At 44.1% G+C, this 17561-nt stretch overlaps 1 protein-coding gene across 1 annotated transcript; it reads left to right on the forward strand.

Moving 5' to 3' along the window:
• The first annotated feature begins 8860 nt into the window (after positions 1-8860).
• LOC109747869 (11-beta-hydroxysteroid dehydrogenase A) lies at positions 8861-13389 on the forward strand. Its single transcript, XM_020306913.4, has 6 exons — positions 8861-9171; positions 10336-10528; positions 12108-12193; positions 12328-12459; positions 12606-12770; positions 12885-13389. Exons 1-6 carry the CDS (start codon positions 8974-8976, stop codon positions 13164-13166), a joined length of 1056 nt encoding a protein of 351 aa, XP_020162502.1. The 5' UTR covers positions 8861-8973; the 3' UTR covers positions 13167-13389.
• Positions 13390-17561: the final 4172 nt, after the last annotated feature.

The raw sequence follows: 17561 nt of genomic DNA on the forward strand, positions 1-17561 counted from the left end.
GCCCCCTCCTAGGGCCGGCCTCCTCCTCCCTTGCTCCTTTATATACGGGGTCACGGGGCACCCCATGGACACACTTGATATACGATATTTTAGCCGTGTGCGGTGCCCCCCTCCACCAGATTACACCTCGATAATACCGTCGCGGAGCTTAGGCGAAGCCCTGCGTCGGTGGAACATCATCATCGTCACCCCGCCGTCGTGCTGATGAAACTCTCCCTCAACACTCGGCTGGATCGGAGTTCGAGGGACGTCATCGAGCTGAACGTGTGTAGAACTCGGAGGTGCCGTACATTCGGTACTTGATCGGTCGGATCGTGAAGACGTACGACTACATCAACCGCGCTGTGATAACGCTTCCGTTGTCAGTCTACGAGGGTACGTGGACAACACTCTCCTCTCTCGTTGCTATGCATCGCCATGATCTTGCGTGTGCGTAGGAATTTTTTTGAAATTATTACGTTCCCCAACACTTGAGGCCACCCGCACGCTGAGTATATATATACTCCCTCCGTCCGCGAATAAGTGTACTTGTAGCTTTTGTCTTAAGTCAAAGTTTTGAAATTTTGACCAACTATATACAAAAGAGTAATAACATATATCACATCAAATTGGTATATTATGAAAATACATTTCAAAATATATCTAGTGATATTAATTTAGTGTCATAAATACTAGCACTTTTTCCTATAAAGTTGGTCAAAGTTTTAAAACTTTGACCTAAGACAAAAGCTAGAAGTACACTTATTCGCGGACGGAGGGAGTATATACGTGGGACCTCCTAGTCCGCGCATACGGCTATAGGAGGCAAGCAAACATGTATCATGTTCCCTTCTCTTCTTTTTTACTTTCATTATTTTATTTTTATTTTTCATTTTTAAAGAATGTCCACCTTTTTAAAAAAATGTATGGATTATAGCAATTCTTATAAATTTTAAATATTCATGAAACTCAAATATTGTTCCTGAATTCAAAATATTCTTGAATCTCAGAAAATATTCCTGGATTTTGTATATACATACCAACTTAAAAAATGGAAAAGGAAAAAATATAAAAACATGGAAGAAACCGATAAAACCATCAAAGGAAAAAACAGACAAGGCAAGTTTCTAGAAAAAAAAATCTATTGGGTTGAATGATTAGCGCGTATAGAGAGTGCCATTAGGTGGAGGAATAGGGATTTCCATATCCATGGAGTTTATGCACAGTGCATATATATATCCGTTCTGGAGGGCTCTACATTTTATGTTTTCAACCCACTAAAAATATTGTAGTGTTGCATCAAGACTACAGCTTTTACCGTTTGTTTTACTTTGTTTGCCTTGTCTTTTGTTTTAATTTATTTTGTATTCTTTTACAATTATTAGTTCTTTATTCATAGAGTACTTGAGAACTTCTGCATAAACTAGAGGTTACCCTGCTGTAAGAATTGGTTGATAGAAATTTGGGTTGATAACATGAGAACACAAATTAAAAATACATATGACTTATTATATTTGATTATGTATAGTTGTAACAATATTTATTAAAATAACTAAAATAATTGAATGTAAACATTTTCCTATGCATGGTACAATGTTGCAGTGGGTCTTCCTATTCATAGTTGTATGGTGAGAAGACATGCTTAGATGTCAAGATAAATAAGTTGGTGCATACCATCCTTCACAATTAATTTCATTATTTATTTGTATGTATATTTCATTTATTTAGTGGTGTTAATTGTATCAGATTTGCAGCCCGGCGAATGCATACCATGCGCTCCCACTCCTCAAATGCTCATATGCTACTATCTTCTAAGAAACACATTTTAACACTTCAAAAAAAAATTCAAGAAAATCCATGTTCATAAGACATGTGTTGTCAACCTCTTAGAGGTGCAACATATGTTGTCAACCTCTTAGAGATGCATTGACGATTTCAAGATCAACAAGCGCATGTGCACACTACTCAATAATCTTGTGAAGCATATGTGGATTCACACTAGGGACCGTTAAACTGAGAGGAAACTTTGTTTTTGCCGCCCTAGTTTTTTCCCACTTTGCTTATGCCCCTGTAGATTTTTACATTTCACTTTTGCCACTGTTAGGTTTTGACAATGTATCATAAATGCCATTCCGTGGCAAAAGCAAAAATGTTTTCATTTCACTTTTGCCACTCTTAGCTTTTGACAATGTATCACAATTGCCATTCTAATTTTTTTTTATGCTTGAACTCTGCACTTCGGACAATATTTTCTGTTTGAACCACATATTTATTTTAAATTTAAAAATCCATTATTGAACCGCCTTTTGTTATTTTGATTCTTGTGTGCTAGTTGTATGCTTTAGTAATCCACATGCATGAGTTTAAATAAAAATGAGGGTTTGCAAATGGGAGTGTGTTTCTGTGGCTGTCCGGACGGACAAACGTGAGTCGTCCGCTTCTGTTCACGCACGTATGGACTGTACAGAGGGTTTAACTAGGCAGGTCCGGTTAGAGATGCCCTTATATGACACTATATCTATTGCTCCCTAAAAAAAACACTATATCTATTGCATGGGCAGGCTAGTTTGCTCCAGCAACAAAATTAAGCCAAATTGAATGTTAGTTTGACCATAGTTACTTATGTAGACCCAAGAAGTATGGCGCTCATTACTCAGTGGGAGCGGGTAAGCCTCAGATAAGTAGCTTTCTTTGCCCACAAAGCAGCATGGGCAATGCAATTATGCACCGGGTCAATCACTTCTCTCCAGGAGACCGATGCCCCACTACCACTTCCACATTGAACTATCTATCTGTTGCATGGGCAGGCTACGACTTCACCTCGTCTCGCTCTCCCGGCCGTCGAAGTCAAATTCTACAAACTCTCTCCCGTCGATCGGCGCACGCCTCTGCCATATATCTTCAACACTGTCAGGGCAGTTTCGTTGTACTATGCATGCACACCACGCGTCGCGTGAACTATGACAGGGAAGTTCGCGGCGCGAAGGCGTCAAACACGCGAACGCACGCAGTAAAGAGGGAGGAAGGAAGGTAACTGGAAGCGGCAACGGTCAAGTCAAAAGCAGAGATTTATGCGGCGGCAGCGGCGTCTGGGCTCCTCCGTCTGCCGCCGCCGGTACGGTGCATGGCGTTGCATTCAATACGCCCACCTTCCTGGAGCCGTAGGCGCTAGTGGTAGTAGCAGGCTAGCAGCCGTGCTGATGGTTTTCCCACGTTGGGTGTCCCGGTCGTCAAGTAGCTAGCCTCTCCGTCTTCTTCCTCGGTGGTTTCCTGTTGGTGTTGCCGTGTTGGGGGTGAGAGTTACGGCCACCAAAGTGTTGGGTGGATCCATCCAACTGACGGGAACGCCAGTCTATTCATCATCTAACTGACTGACGGGAACGTCAATCTATTCATCTAACTGACGGCAACGTCAATCTGCAACCGTAGTAGTATAATACTACTACGTACATATAGAGTATGAGCGTATGACGTCCTAGTGACAAAAAATACTTACTACTCCATGGGGTCAACGCTGGCATTTGTTGCCGCCAGGCGCTGGGCACCATTAATCGTCCACGCGGCCACTTAAATCCCCTATATACTTTTCGCCACCGTTCCAACCAACTCGTTGCCAGATTTAATAAATCTCATGGCCTCATATGGGCCGAGCAAGGTATAGACACTGTTTGACTTTGACTAGCATGGGACGATGCCAGTAGACGTGTCCACCTTATTTTGGCCAGGCCCCGGGACGTTGCGACTGTGACAGCAATGTGTTCATTTCCATGACAAAATGAGTTATTTACAATGGTGCCTGATGGACTATACAGTTCAAATAGTCCTACAAAACCTCCAAAGGAAACAAGAACCAGGTGAGTACTCACGGGAATCTCAAGTTGCTCTTATGTGCTTTTGAGGAACTTTTTGGTCTCAAAATTAATTTTCATAAGAGCGAACTTTTTTGCTTTGGCGATGCTGCAGAATCAGCACCTGAGTATGCTGAGATTTTTGGATGCCAGCTCGGGCAGTTTCCGATTCGATATCTGGATATTCCCATACACTATCGGCGCTTAACTATCGCTGAGTGGAAGCATGTGGAAGAGAGACTTGAGAAACGCTTAGCCAGTTGGAAGGCCAAGCTCTTGTCTTACGGGGGATGATTGATCTTGATCAATTCAGTTCTAAGCAACATGGTTTTATATATGTTGTCATTCTTCCACCTACCGAAAGGGGTTCTCCAGCGACTAGACTACTTTAGATCCAGATTTTTTTTGGCAATGCGATAACGAATCCAAGAAATATCGACTGGCTAGGTGGAGCGTATTATGCAGACCTAAAAGTCAAGGGGGCTGGGAATCCAAGACCTTGAGATTAAAAACATTGCTCTTCTCAGCAAGTGGGTTTACAAACTACTCACTGAGAATGGAGTATGGCAGGAAATCATTCGCAACAAGTATGTGGGATCCAATGCCATTTCTCAAGTTCATTGGAAACCTGGGGATTCGCAATTCTGGAGTGGTGTGATGAAGGCCAAGGAATTCTTTTTCCAATTTGGGACCTTCTCAGTTAGGGACGGTTCTCAGGTTCGATTCTGGGAAGATATCTGGCTAGGGAATAACCCACTAATGGTGCAATATCCGAGCTTGTATAGGATTGTTAGACATAAATTCGTCACAATCAAACAAGTTTTAGGACAAGAAAACCCTGATATTTCTTTCCGTAGGGACCTTTTTGGCCCTCGCCTGGCAGCATGGAATGAATTACTCACTCGCCCGGAGGACATTCAACTGTCAGGTGAGCCGGACATTTTTCGATGGAACTTGCATCAGAATGGCAAATTTTCAGTAAAATCCATGTATGATGCAATGGTTCATTGTGATGTTCCAGTTGATAACAGGAAATTGTGGAAGCTCAAAATCCCTCTAAGAGTGAAGATTTTCCTCTGGTTTCTTAACAGAGGAGTCATCCTAACTAGAGACAATCTGGCACGACGAAACTGGCATGGTTCCAAGACATGTGTCTTTTGCCAACATGACGAGTCTATTAAACACTTATTTTTTGAGTGTAAGTTCGCTCGGGCAGTTTGGGCCATAGTTCAAGTAGCTTCGAATCTATACCCACCACGTAGTGCACGGAACATGTTTGGCAACTGGTTGCGGGGTATTGATAAACAATTTTCTTCACATATTCTTGTGGGAGCGGCGGCCTTATGCTGGGCACTGTGGCTTACCAGGAATGATGTGATTTTTAATAACAAATGTGTCTCATCTCCTATGCAGGTTATTCATGTGTGTACACGATGACTCCGTACTTGGTCTATCCTGCAGAGACCGGAGGACATAGACCTTTTTATGATGGCGTCTACACGGCTGGAGCATACGGCCAGAGAGGTTTTCTACCCCCATGGATGGCGGTGTGACCTACGGATAGGATCTGCCACTCCTTAGGCTGGACATGTTTTTTTTTATTGGCATTGTATCAAATTATTTTTGCTTTTAGAGTATTCTGGAATTTTTTGGCTGTGTGCATCTAGCTATGCAGAGGCCGGGCTTTCTTTCGATGTGATTGTATCACCTCGATATATCTATTCAATGAAATGTCCTTTATCAAAAAAACTGAAAGTACAGTACTACGTAGCAGACTAGATTTAGCCAGTATAGCATGTTTAATCCTAATCTAGGTTGTGTACTACGTCTCCAAGGTCCAAGCTAGTATTAATGTGCATGGTTGGCTTTGCTTCCAAGGGAAGCCAACCCCTCGACGGACAAGCCCACCGGTATTAACTTTGGCCATCACCTCACGTCCCGCTCCCCTCCTCCCTGCCCATCACCTCACTACACCACCAATCTGGACAGTGACACATGATTAGGGCTCCTTTGATCCAACGGGAATTTATAGTTTTTTTTTTTGGAAAGATTTAGATCGTCCTTAGAAATGCTTCCTGTACTTTTTTATGTAGGCTCCATTTATTTTCAAAATGAAGACAAACTTTCAGCTCAAAGTCAGGCGGTACAAAGTTCGACAAAGTTTCAAGGAAAAATATCAACAAATATAGCACCAAATTAGTATCGTTAAATCCATAATAAGATAAGTTCTACATTATTTTTAGTATTGTAGTTGTTGGTAGTTTCTCATATAAACTATGCACCATTTGACTTGATCCAAAAGTTATATGCCTTTCTTTTGAGAACGGATAAAGTACGATTGAAATACTCGGGAAAAATTTGTACGGATTGATATATGCACTCTATTCTGAACAAGAAAAAAATTCATTGGCTCAAACCTCTTGGCACTTTTTTTCTTTTGCATCAAGCACTCTTTTGCCTTTATTTTCTAATTCTGTAAGATTCAAGATGACATGTTACAACAATTCTATTTTCTTTTCAAACACATGCACACAACGTCCCTCGCCAAAAAAACAACAACACTATACGGTATTTCTGAAAAAAACACTATACGGTAGCTAGACGGCTCGCTTATGAGACCACAACACGATTAAATGTAAGGAACATCATGCTCATGGCGTAGTGAGACCCCGGACAACGGGGGTGAGGGCACGGAGAGTGGCGACATGTTTCATCAGTGATTGTAGCTACAGTAACAATTGTGTGTAACCAACCAGGAGTTGGGATACCATCAGCGGCATTTACGGTGTTATCTATAACATGATTTTTTCCTTGATACAAAGACACACAATTCTATTATGTGTACTTGAAAAAAATAACTTTCGCTCTCGGGCACCAATGCTCCTGGTGCCAAAAAAAATTTCCACTTTTTTTTTAAACTAGACAAAAATATTTTATTTTCATTGATTAAGAAAGAAGGTTTTAGACAAATTTTTCACGAAACGAGGTACAAGAATACTCTCACGACATTACATTACTCAAGTGCGTGGCACCGGCAAGGGCCGAGAGTCGAGCCTCCTCATTTATCCTCGCGAAGACGATCGTCACGGAGTTAGGGAAGACCCTAGCATTGCTCTCTTTTCAAATCTCCCAGGACACAAGCATGAACAAGGAGGCGAGGGCATTTCTCTGCTTTCCATGATTAATCACATTTTTGTCCACCAATCTCAAATTGAAACCTCAATTCGTCAGCTCCTCATCACATCAGCATTTAGGCCAATCCACATAGCAACCTCAGTCCAGACCCGTTGGCGAACCTGCATTGGAAGAGAACATGCACCGCGGTTTCCTGCAATTGCTTGCAAAGCGGGCAAAGGTTACAGCTCTACCACCCACGGCATTGCAAATGATCAGCTGTCCACACTCTATGTTTGAATTATGAACCAAGCAAAACATTTGCATTTCAGTGGCGCTCACCTCTTCCACTTTTTTTAGGCTTGTCAAAAATCACCAAAATAATTGACACATGTAGTAGTCTACATGTTTGTTGAACTAATAATGTTTTTATAAAATAATTCTGACGGATATTTCATGTGCAGACATAAGAAGCCAGGTCGGTTTTGTACAAGTCTAGATCAGCCTTTTTGATCAGTGCTGCTTTGTATTTTTGTACAGCATGCAAATCTAAGTGTTAATTTTGAAACTTTTTGCCATGGTAAAGAACACCCCAATCTGCATGCATGGTTTTGTAGATGATTTTTAGTATTACTAAAAATTTCAAAAATTATTTTCATGCACCAGGAGCACTAGTGCCCGAGTGCCAAAAGGCTGCTTTACTATATATTTTTCTCTCATTAATATAAAAGACACATAATTCTATTATGTGTATTGTAAAGAAAAACTTTCACTCTCAGGCACCAATGCTCCTGATGCCAAACATAATTTTTCGCATTTTTTTTAAACAAGGCAAAAGTTTTGTCATTTTCATTGATTAAGAAATGAGGTTTTAGACAAATTCCCGCGAAGCGTGAGACTGCTCTCGCGGCATTGCATTACTCAAGTGTGTGGCACCGGCAAAGGCCCAGAGCCGAGCATCCTCCTTTATCTCGTGAAGACGATCATCGTTGTAACAACGGAGTTACGGAGACCCTAGCATTGCGCTCTTTTCAAATCTCCCAGGCCACAAGCATGAACAAGTTGGCGAGGGCCTTTCTCTTGTTTCCACGATCAATTGCATTTTTAGTCCACCAATCTCGAACTAAACCCTCAATTTGCCAACTCCTCATCACATCAGCGTGTAGGCCGATCCACACAGTAATTAACCTCGGTCAAGACCCGTTGGAGAACCTGCTTGAAGAGAATGTGTGCCGCGGTCTCCTACACTTGCTTGCAAAGCGGGCAAAATGTTACAGTTTTGCCGTCCATGACATTTTGCAAACGAATGAGCCATCCACACTCTATTTTGAACTATCAGCCAAGCAAAAAAAATGCATTTCGGTGGCACCCACCCCTTCCACTTTTTTTAGGCTTGTCAAAAATCACCAAAAGAATTTACACATGTAGTAGTCTGCATGTTCGTTGAACTAATAATTTTTATTTATAAAATAATCTGTCAGATATTTCATATGCAAATATAAGAAGGCTGGTCGATTTTGTACAAGTTTAAATCAGCCTTTTCGACCCCTCCTGCTTGTATTTTTGTACAGCATGCAAATCTATGCGTAATTTGTGAAACTTTTTTGCGATGGTAAAGAACACCCCAATCTGCATGCATCATTTTTTAGACGACTTTTAGTATTATTAGAAATTTTGAAAATTATTTTCGTGCACCAGGAGCACTAGTGCCTGAATGCCAAAAGGCTGCTTTACTACATATTAAAAAAATAGATGGAAAAATATATCTTAATACTACTAATCCATTTTCTTTTGGGTTGAATACTGCATTTCTATGTCCTTGTACCCCACCCACTCATCAATCAATTCCCCTCAACCCCTCAACTCCACACACGGGCACATAGGCCGCCGGAGCCATAAATAAATAGACACCGGCCACGAGCTCCCCATCTCCCACCACCAGTCCACCACCACCTGAGCTACAGCCATCCAACATCTTCTTCTCCGGCAGGCATCAGAAAGGACAGCCGCCATTAGCGCCCGAAGCGACGGCATGGCGAGGCAAACCCTGACTAACGGGTTCCTCAGCGGGTTCATGCACGTGGGGCTGGCGCTGGTGCTCCTCGCCTACCTCCCCATCGCCTTCCTCTGCCGCCTCGTCTACAGGCTGCTGATTAGGCCCTTCGCCGCTGGCGAGGACCTCCGCGGCAAGGTCGTGCTCATCACCGGCGCCTCCTCCGGCATCGGCGAGGTCAGTAAAGCCTGCCTGCCCCTTGTCTCATGTACGTAGTACAGTCGTTCCCGTTGCGCAGGTCATTGATGGCTTGGGTTCCACCCATGCAGTAAGATCTAGACCCATCCGTCAGTGTCTGACCATTCCCTGCATGTACGTGCATGCGGTATAAATCAAATAGACCCCGTACTCGCCACCCTTTCACACTTCTACTGCTGCAAACATTGTCGACCGAATTCTACGTTAGTTGTTTCTGTTCTATTGCTTGCATACTCCTTGCCAGATTATCGGTTGGTTCAGCTCAATTGGTTTTATTTCTAAATTTATTATAAAATCTGGTCCTCCTTTTGTTGGTATACGTTCTTTCGTTCTATATAGATTCGTTCTATACGTGATTTGATGATGATAGCTCGTAGAGCCTTCGTTTTGGCCCCTCATTTACATTTCATGTACACTTATGAGGAACACTCATGATCACTGATATATTTTTTTACCAGTCTTGAAATGTTGTTCAAATATCTCTCTTATGAAACGTTGTGCCGTAACGTAAATCGTGTTTCTCTGTGGCAGTCTGGCCCACTGTTTCCATAATCCACTACCACGTGTGAACATCCTCTCCAGCGGCTTTCCTCTTTTCGGATAGTAGCAAACATAGATTGCGCCATATTTGGTAGTAAAACACAAACTGAATAAAAAACCACTCGTAGAATAAATAAAGAAGAACTTTTGTATGTGTGTAAAAGCTAGCTACAGGAAGAATATAAGGAGAGGAGAAACAGGGGCCCTCAAATAAATTTAGGAACAACAGACGGGTGAAGGCTTGAAAGCTTCCGGTAGCTTGCGTAGTACCAAGAGTACAGTGTCAAGATAGAGTACTGTTCACAGTATCAATAGCTGATGCAGTGAGTAATTCCCTGGCCGGGCAGGGCAGCGGCATGCAGCGCAGTATTGAATTGAATTCTCACCGTCCACCCCATAAATCCTGGAGCATGGGCACCAGTCCTGCCCGTCGCATCAGCCTCCTGGAAACCTGCGAGTAGCGGCAGCTCTCGTGCACGCTGCATGTGGCTCTGCAATCACCGGCCGGCCGGAGTAAATATAAAGGAGAGCCTCAATTATAAGGCGGTGGTCATGAATGAATAATTATTTACAAATTTCTCTTTGTGATTTCGACGACTGCAGAACCTGGCTTACGAGTACGCGAGGAAAGGCGCGTGCGTGGCGCTGGTGGCCCGGACGGAGATCGCGCTGCGCGCCGTGGCCAAGACGGCGCGGGAGCTGGGCGCGCCGGACACGCTGGTGGTGCCGGCGGACATCACCAACGTGGACGAGGCCAAGCGGGCCGTCGAGGAGACCGTCGCCCACTTCGGCAAATGTAAGTACTGCTCCTACGTGGTAATCAACCACGACTAGAGCTCTGTTAATCTCAGCGTACGGCACCTGGCAGCAAGCTCTCAGATAACGACAGAATATATATGCATTATTATGGTTATAGTTGAAGCAAATCACTTTCCAGAGCAGTGATGCATGTTCCTCAGGTCGTCCAGTCTGGTTGATAGGAATGCACGTACGTTACGTACCCCAGCTACTTACAGTTGTTTGCACCGATCAAGTGTCGAGTGAGTGCGTGCGTGGTCGTAGTCAGTTCAGCTTGCCAACTCAAGTCCGTCCGAGTAGCAGGGGCGGAGCCAGCGCCCGGCTAGCCTGGGCACTTGCCCGGGCTCACAAGATACGCGACATACTACGATGGTACTGTCATAACGGGGCAAATTACTCCTCGTATGGTGGTTTACCCGGGCAGTAGGTAGCTGGGCCAATGGGCTTCCGTTTCGATCCTCTCTGGTCAAACACTATTAATTAATTATTAAGCAAAAAAACGTACGTACAGGCTAATGGGCTACGTACCTACGTGAGATAAGCCTACTCGTTCGATCTTTTTTTTTACTGGAGATGAGAAGGAAACGATCGGTCCATCGCTCCACGCCTCCACCTCCCCGCTCCGTTCGGTTAATTTCTGTTCGCTCGAGACGGCCGCATCCTCGGTCCATCGGAGACGGAGACAGACCGGCAGCCTGGGCGCGCCGCCGGCAGCGGGCGGAGCTGGAGCTAATCCATCCTAGACTCTGAGGAATGCTTTGCATAATCGCCTACTTGTCCCCTTCTTCAGAATTAGGTGAGATTCATAGACTTATTAGGGCTTAAATTTTGAGGTCACGGCAAGGAAAATTGGTCATCAGGGATGATTACCAATTTATGAGTTTAGTTCTTGTTTAGGGATTTGTTCTACATATAAATTTTAAATCATTAAATTTGAGAGAGGAGGTTTTGGCAGAAAGTGTGAATGGTGTGCAACCAGAAATAGAAGTAGAACCACAACCACCATCTCGTATTGCCTCGTGTTTTTCTTAAATATATTCGCAAATCACAACACTTGATTTATGTGAATATTGAAAATCCATTTTTTTATCATGTTGTCTCTGCTAGGATGTTTGGATGATAATTTGGACAGTTATACTTTTGTGAGTAATATGATGAGTTTGGTTCTATGTGGCCCCGGTTCTGTCACTTACGGTATCAAGTATCAACTATATTTTGGTTTATGAAACTAAATTTTGGTATATTATATATTATTTCACTGTCAAATTACATTTGTGTGATTAATATGGTTATATTTTCACTACATTATTAATGTGGATTTGTGATTTGAAAGTTTGATGCTATTTTATATATTATGTATCCGAACACTCGATTCTGTTTTTTTATAATTAGAAACTTAGGCTTAAACTCGCCCAGGCTTCACAAAAATTCTGGCTCCGCCACTGCCGAGTAGTATAAGATGAAGTGAATGGATTATTTGGAGTTACTAGCTAGTAGCTAGCAAAAAATGGTACTACTACTCCAGTGAGTTTCAGCAGCTAATAGTTCGTGTCTCGCTGGATTCTGCATGCATGCAGTGAATCACCTGGTGGCCAACGCGGGCGTGTGGTCCAGCTGCTTCTTCGAGGAGATCACCAACGTATCCGCCTTCCAGAACGTCATGGTAAGCAAGCACAAACAACACAAATCCACTGTTAATTTCCTCATTAGCCACTACCTTGTAAACAAGTTTATACTACTACCAAGTAATCCTGTTCTTTAATTTCTCTACCATACGTACGACGTACATGTGCGCAGGATCTCAACTTCTGGGGCGCGGTGTACCCGACCTACTTCGCGCTGCCCTACCTGAAGGCCAGCCGGGGCAACATCGTGGTCACCGCCTCCGTGGCCGGCAGGGTCCCGGTGGCGCGGATGAGCTTCTACAACGTACGTAAACGCAACGTAACCCAGATTTGAATTGAATTCAATTACCGCAATAAATTCGGGATCAGCAGCTCACCAAACATCTTTATCGATCGCTACGTGTCACATGAGAATTAACGCTCCGGTCGGTGGACGTGCTCCAATTGCAGGCCAGCAAGGCCGCGGTGATCCGGTTCTACGAGACGCTGCGGGCGGAGGTGGGGCCGCACGTCCGCGTCACCATCCTCATGCCGGGCTACGTCGTCTCCAACCTCACCATGGGCAAGGGCGTCCAGAAGGACGGCAACGTCGGCTTCGACGAGGAGGCCCGCGACGTACGCACACACCCATCCATCTCCCTGAACCACCGTTACTTTCATAGCAGTTCGTCGGTCGATCGATAGGTTAGCTCATTATTGATGATGGATGGGCCGGTGACGGGATTGCAGATAAACGTCGGGCCGCTGCCGGTGGGGAAGACGGAGACGCTGGCGGAGGTGGTGGTGGCGAGCGTGCGGCGGGGCGACCACTACGTGACGTGGCCCGGGTGGTACTGGCCCTTCCACATGGTGATGTGCGCCGCGCCGGAGCTCGTCGACTGCTTCTCCAGGGCCTTCTACGTCTCCAAGTCCAGCGACAAGGACGGCGACGCGCTCAGCAAGAAGATCCTCATGGCAGTCGGCGGCAACAAGTTCTACCCCAAGAACATCCGCTCCCCCCAGTCCCAATAAGTCACGACACGAATCCCGAGACTAAGCCAGCCACGCATGCACCAAAGTATAGCAGTGGCCAGTGGTGTGCATATGCATAGCAGTGGTGTATTTGGGTCTTTCTCGTCTTCTTCTCTCTCGTTTTTTCTTCTTCTTTCAGTGTGATGTGATGTGAGTCCATACGATGTGATATCTGTTGTATTGCAAAGAGAGGTGAATCTAAATGACCGACTGTTGTTGCTTATACTGACGAAAAAGCATGAGAGAGACAGGTTGCTCATGGATGACAGCTTCTCCGGTCACCATAATTTGTGTCTGTAGAATGGTACGTACCTGTGTCACTACAGGGTACCACTGACAACGAGCTTATCGCAGCTTGGTGACTGCGACGGAGGATCGCCTCGCAGCATATGAGGCGCTCCAACGTGCATTCCACGAGCTTTTATTGGCGGAAGCAAAAGGAGCCATGTCTCTGAGCTTAAAACATTCTACCCGGCGATCGCCAACTCGGCAGCTTACTGCGCTGACATGCCTTCCCAAAGTCCCTTGAGAAACCTGCTTCTCACAAGCATTAATTAATACCAAGGTATATGTCGTGGAAAAAGAATGGGCATTTTCCTTCAAAAAAGTAAAGAATTGACATCAGGACTACAGCAAAAAATATGGTTCAGAATCTTGTCACTGGAGTCTGGGCATGCCCTACGTGTCAACGTGAGAAGCTTCCTCTATGCTTGTATAGTTCTATACACTAGATGACCCGTTGCGCCAATGGCGCAAAGGCCGAGTGCAAACCAAGTATTGAAAGAGTGTGCATTAACATATTGCTGCTCCAAAAGCACAGCTCATGATACTGTATGCAGCAAGCAAGCGACAGGCATACGCACAGGATTGTCATAGTTTGTTTTACATAAGATTCAAAATGATGCACTAAGTTATGTAGCAAAGAACTCTTGTGATCTGCTTAGATTGGATAGACAATCATGCAGAGGCCTTTGGACATGCACTTGAAGGCAAAAACATATATTTCTTTCATCATGGTTGTTTCAAAAGCATACCACACAGTAGTCTAAGCAGCAAATAACCGACAATTAAATGCACAGGATGGCCTTAGGGGATTACATAAGATCCAAAAGGATGATAAACGTAGAAGTCTTGGTTGGCATCTATAGTAATGCTAAATTATATAACGAGGGGCTTTTGCAACTTGCTTATATTGAGTAGACGATCAGGTGCAGTCCCTTGGAAGTGCATTTGAAGGCAAAAGCATATGCTTGCCCTTTGTTCATGCTAGATGACCCGTTGCGCCCATGGTTCAAAGGGCGAGAGCAAACCAAGCTTTCAGACCATGCAAATTGGAATATTTTAGAGACCGGTCTTAAAATCCCTGAAGCATAAGGAAATAGATATTTAGGTATGATGTTCATAGATAGCGTTATATATTACATTGGTGGTATATCGGTTCATGGTAAGCAAAGCTACATAGACAGAGATGTGGCATATAAATAGCTTTGGTCACCCAGCTTATGGTAACTGACATATGCAGTCATTTAGATCAGGTGGTCGTCGCTTCTTGCGCCATTGGCATACAAAATGACCTCATCATCTAAGCAACTCTTTATGGTGGCCATGTTTGGTGGTTGTCATTGGGCAAAGCAGAAATGTCTTCCATATCATCGTCAAATCCCCAATAATACTTGTTTGTTTTCTGTAGAATATCCTTTGATTGTAAAGTTCTGTCATTAAGGCGATCCACAACATACATTATCTGTGAGAGAATATGGTTGAGATTGTTGTCTTCAAGCATTGATGATGTTGTGGAGTTGGTATTTATGATGCAATAAAGTTCCTTTACTTCCATGTGATTTCTCCTTAGACCATTGCACCTGTTATTGCTCAGATAGTCTATTATTCCTTCTTTTTCTTTCAGCTCGTGTTCCAGAACTTCTTTTTGAACCAATTGTAGCTTATCATAGTTGAACTCTTGTATCACTTTGTTGTAAGAGGTTTCCATGTATTTAAGAGGTTTGTTTGTCAGGTGATCTTTACCCTCTTCCAGTTTTTCGTAGACATAAATGAATTACTGATTTCTTTGCAAGTCCATTGTATACCTAGTACCTCAGATGGATAAAACTGAATAGTTGCCTCGAGACTAATGGTCCTTGCCTTGTGTGTTGAGTAAATTGCGTTTGGAAGGCCAAGCTATAGTATCATAGCATCCAGAAGCACTTTTGATGGAATCTAATTTTTTTCCATCACAAGTTCACAACGGACTAATGATAGAGAGGAAGATATTATGAGCAAGTGTTTGAAGCTTTACAACGCATGATTTTATATGTGCCTATATATCTATTTTTTTTTGTGACAAGAACATTGTTGATAAACAGTTGTAATGGTAACTGAATGTGGTGTTCACACGTACAATCTCGAACTATTATGGTTTACCATTGAGTCCCATGTAAAAAACATGTGCGCGTTGAAAATATTTGCATTTTTCAGTAAGTTTGTGTCCGAGCAACCATCTCAAACCTAAAGCGTTATGAGAATATTTGACATTGTTAGTAGAAAAGTAGGTTTTATCAACCACTTAGGGTACTAATTCAAACCCTTCAAGATGAAAAATGATGTATAATTCAAACTTGCTGCGCTAAATGGCGCATAGTCCCATATAAAACTATTAACGCTTTCAAATTATTTGCATTGGCTAGTAAATTTAGATTTTAGCAAACACTTAGTGTATCTATTGAAACCCTTGTAGATGAGAAGTTAAGAGGATTTCTCTTTAAAAATGTATACTTGAGCGTGCACAATTTGGGTCGATCACATTTGCAAACATGGGATTGAAACAATGGTTTACATAACTAATACCTTGCATTTAGGATAACATACAATAAGATAGAATCAAAGATATCGTTCTTCCATAGGGATTCTATAACCTTCATTACATGGAAACATAGAGCCTGTTATTGAGCAAGTTGATGATTTTAGTTAATAAATGAATGCAAATCACAAAAGTTATTAAACTTTAGCGATTGCATAACCTTATCGATGATGGGATAAGGATATGATGATAATGAAAGTACTCCTAGAGCAAGTATTGTAATAACCCATTTTATCATGTCAAACAAACGCAAATGCCTCTCATGGTATCACTTAATCACATAGTTGCCTTGGTCATAATTGAATGAGTGGAGTGAATAGCAAAAAAACTACCACATTACGGGTCATTGTTCCAAAAAACTACCGCTTTTTCAATCTTTTCAAAAAGCTACCACAAAATTGTTCTGCTGTTACAAAAAACTACCATGTCGCACTGATGACTACTTTGGTTAACTTTAAACATTATTATGATAGCTCGGGTCCACTCATCAGGTTGACCATTTGATTTGACCGTTAGTTTGACCATTGACAGGTTATGACAGGTGGGGCCTAAGTATTTTTTTAGCAAACAGGTCCCTGAAACAAAATATAAAAGCAATCGTGTCCCTGATTTTTTTTAAAGCAATCCCGTCCTCCCGGGGAGCTCGTCGCCGGAGCCGGCCAGCACCACGCCGGCGAGCTCGGCAGGGCCGTCCAGCACTGGTCGTGGCCGGCGGGCAGCAGCGGCCGCGGTGGGCTGGAACTGTTGGGTATCGTAGCATAATTTTAAAATTTTCCTACATTCACCAAGATGCATCTATGGAGTCTACTAGCAACGAGGGGAAGGGAGTGCATCTACATACCCTTGTAGATCGCGAGCGGAAGCGTTCCAATGAACGTGGATGACGGAGTCGTACTCGCCGTGATCCAAATCACCGATGACCGAGTGCCGAGCGGACGGCACCTCCGCGTTCAACACACGTACGGTGTAGCGACGTCTCCTCCTTCTTGATCCAGCAAGGGGGAAGGAGAGTTTGATGGAGATCCAGCAGCACGACGGCGTGGTGGTGGATGTAGCGGGTCTCCGCAGGGCTACGCCAAGCTTCTGCGAGAGAGAGAGAGGTGTTGCAGGGGAGGAGGGAGGCGCCCAAGGCTGTTGTGTGCTGCCCTCCCTCCCCCCTTTATATAGGCCCCCTGGGGGGGGCGCCGGCCCTGGAGATCAGATCCAAGGGGGGGGGGGCGGCGGCCAAGGGGGGGGGGAAGGGGTGCCTTGCCCCCCAAGGCAAGGGGGAACTCCCCCTAGGGTTCCCAACCCTAGGCGCATGGGGGAGGCCCAAGGGGGGCGCCCCAGCCCACTAGGGGCTGGTTCCCTTCCACTTTCAGCCCACGGGGCCCTCCGGGACAGGTGGCCCCACCCGGTGGACCCCCGGGACCCTTCCGGTGGTCCCGGTACAATACCGATAACCCCCGAAACTTTCCCGGTGGCCGAAACTGGACTTCCTATATATAATTCTTCACCTCCGGACCATTCCGGAACCTCTCGTGACGTCCGGGATCTCA

The sequence above is a fragment of the Aegilops tauschii genome, chromosome 5 (genome assembly GCF_002575655.3).
Source record: "Aegilops tauschii subsp. strangulata cultivar AL8/78 chromosome 5, Aet v6.0, whole genome shotgun sequence".
In the NCBI taxonomy this organism is placed as follows: domain Eukaryota; kingdom Viridiplantae; phylum Streptophyta; class Magnoliopsida; order Poales; family Poaceae; genus Aegilops; species Aegilops tauschii.